Source organism: Coregonus lavaretus, assembly GCF_964263955.1.
Source record: "Coregonus lavaretus genome assembly, chromosome: 2".
Classification (NCBI taxonomy): Eukaryota; Metazoa; Chordata; class Actinopteri; order Salmoniformes; family Salmonidae; genus Coregonus; species Coregonus lavaretus.
The window spans coordinates 1,154,620-1,156,890 of record NC_139989.1 but is presented as its reverse complement, the minus strand read 5'-3'; the positions used below and the strand labels follow the sequence as shown (position 1 = coordinate 1,156,890).

Sequence of the window (2,271 nt, the reverse complement as noted above, 5' to 3'; positions counted from 1 at the left end):
AGAACGGAACCTCTCCACTACCAGCCAATCACGTGATAGCTTTACGCGGATGCTCCGCCTCTCCTTCCTTCGCCAGCCGCAATTCGCTCATTTCGCCGATGACATCATCTTCGCTGAGCGCAATGAAGGGGAGGAGCCAGAGATGGCCGCATCACGTGTCTTCCTGGTTGCCAAGACAACGGAGAACAAGAGGGAGGAGATGTCCGTCCTGTTAGACACGCTGAGGCGTCTGTCTCTGACATCACGGGTCCGATTTCTCATCTTCAACCCCTCCTTCGTCTACCTGGACAGGTGGGTCAGGTGTGTGTGTGTTTGTGTGCATGTGGGTGCGTTTGTGTGTGTGTGCGTGTGTATGTGTGTGTGCGTGCGTGTTTGTGTGTGTGTGTGTGTTTGTGTGTGCGGATGTGTGTGAGAGAGCCTCAACTGGTCGGCACACTAATCTTGCCTGCCTGTATTTCTGTCTCTCTCTCCTCCTCTTTCTCTCCCCCCCTCTACCTGTCTTTCTGTCTCTCTCTCCTCCTCTCCCCCCCTCTACCTGTCTTTCTGTCTCTCTCTCCTCCTCTTTCCCTCTCCCCCCTCTCTACCTGTCTTTCTGTCTCTCTCTCCTCCTCTTTCCCTCTCTCCCCTCTCTACCTGTCTTTCTGTCTCTCTCTCCTCCTCTCCCCCTCTCCCCCTCTCCCCCCTCTCTACCTGTCTCTCTCTCTCTCTCTCTCTCCTCTTTCCCTCTCCCCCTCTCTACCTGTCTTTCTGTCTCTCTCTCCTCCTCTTTCTCTCCCCCTCTCTACCTGTCTTTCTGTCTCTCTCTCCTCCTCTCCCCCCTCTCTACCTGTATTTCTGTCTCTCTCTCCTCCTCTTTCTCTCCCCCTCTCTACCTGTCTTTCTGTCTCTCTCTCCTCCTCTCCCCCCTCTCTACCTGTCTTTCTGTCTCTCTCTCTCTCCTCTTTCCCTCTCCCCCCTCTCTACCTGTCTTTCTGTCTCTCTCTCTCCTCTTTCCCTCTCCCTCGCTTTACCTGTCTTTCTGTCTCTCTCTCTCTCTCTCTCCTCTTTCCCTCTCCCCCTCTTTACCTGTCTTTCTGTCGCTCTCTCCTCTTCTTTCCCTCTCCCCGTCTCTACCTGTCTTTCTGTCTCTCTCTGCTCCTCTTTCCCTCTCCCCCTTCTCTCTCTCTACCTCTTTTTCTCTTCATCTATCTTCCTTTCTTTCCATTTCTCTTCCTTTCACTCCTCCTCTCTCTGTTTCTCTCTTTCTCTTTCTCTCCTTCTCTCTCTGTTTCTCTCCTTCTCTCTCTAGGTATGCTGCAGCGGTGAGCTCTCCTCTGCGCCACTCCCTCATGGCGGTGTTGTTCCTGCTGGGTCTGTCCTCTCTAGCAGTGGTGGAGCCCCTAGTGGCCGTGTGGCTCAGTCTCACCCTCCTCTCTGTTCAGTTTGGTGTTCTGGGCTTCATGACTCTTTGGGGCGTGGAGCTGGACTGTGTGTCTGTGTTATGTCTGATCTCAGCGCTGGGTCACTCTGCAGACTGCTGTGGTCCTCTACTGGCCACATTCTCCTCTGGCCGGGGGGACAGCCGGACCGTGTGGGTCAGACTGGCGTTGGAGAGACATGGCGTCCCCTCTCTACAGACGTTGATCTGCTACACCGCAGCGCTGCTCCCTCTGGCCGCCGTCCGCTCCAACCTGACCCGCTCGCTGTTCCGTTGCCTAGTGCTGACGGCATTCTGTTCAGCGCTCCATGCCTTGGCCTTCCTTCCCACACTGCTCACCTTCCTGCCGCCCGCCAAGAAGACAGGAAGTAGACAGGGAGACAGAGGGGAAGGGGAGGGGCTTAGAGAGGAAGTGGAGTGTGTGGAGATGGTTGACAGCACCAGGGTGGTGGACCAGATCACCACCGTCTGACCAACAGGATGTGATGTCACAGGTTTTGATGGGGTCACTGAGGAGATGTTACCATGGCTACTGGCCTCTGTTGGCTGACGCCTCACAGGGCGTGGCCAATCAGAGCAAGGAATCAACAAGCTGCGTTTTCACATAGAGAGAGAGAAAGAGAGAGGGTGAGAAATTCAGATGATAGACAGATAGGGAGAGAGAAAGAAAGTCAGAGGGAGAGGTAAAGAGAGAGAGTAAGAAAGAGAGTGAGACAGAAAGAGTGAGACAGAGAGAGAGTGAGACAGAGAGAGAGTGAGACAGAGAGAGAGTGAGAGAGAGAGAGTGAGACAGAGAGAGAGTGAGACAGAGAGAGAGTGAGACAGAGAGAGAGTGAGACAGAGAGAGAGTGAGA

General features: G+C 54.3%; 1 protein-coding gene across 1 annotated transcript in view; it reads left to right on the top strand.

Moving 5' to 3' along the window:
* ptchd1 (patched domain containing 1) overlaps positions 1 to 1,889 on the top strand; it is a gene marked incomplete at both ends in the record, with an annotated part of 76,461 nt that extends 74,572 nt beyond the window's left edge. Inside the window, 2 exons of the mRNA XM_084140436.1 lie at positions 3 to 291; positions 1,289 to 1,889. Coding sequence (XP_083996562.1) covers positions 3 to 291; positions 1,289 to 1,889 — 890 coding nt within the window. The remainder of the gene's footprint in view (positions 1 to 2; positions 292 to 1,288) is intronic.
* Positions 1,890 to 2,271: the final 382 nt, after the last annotated feature.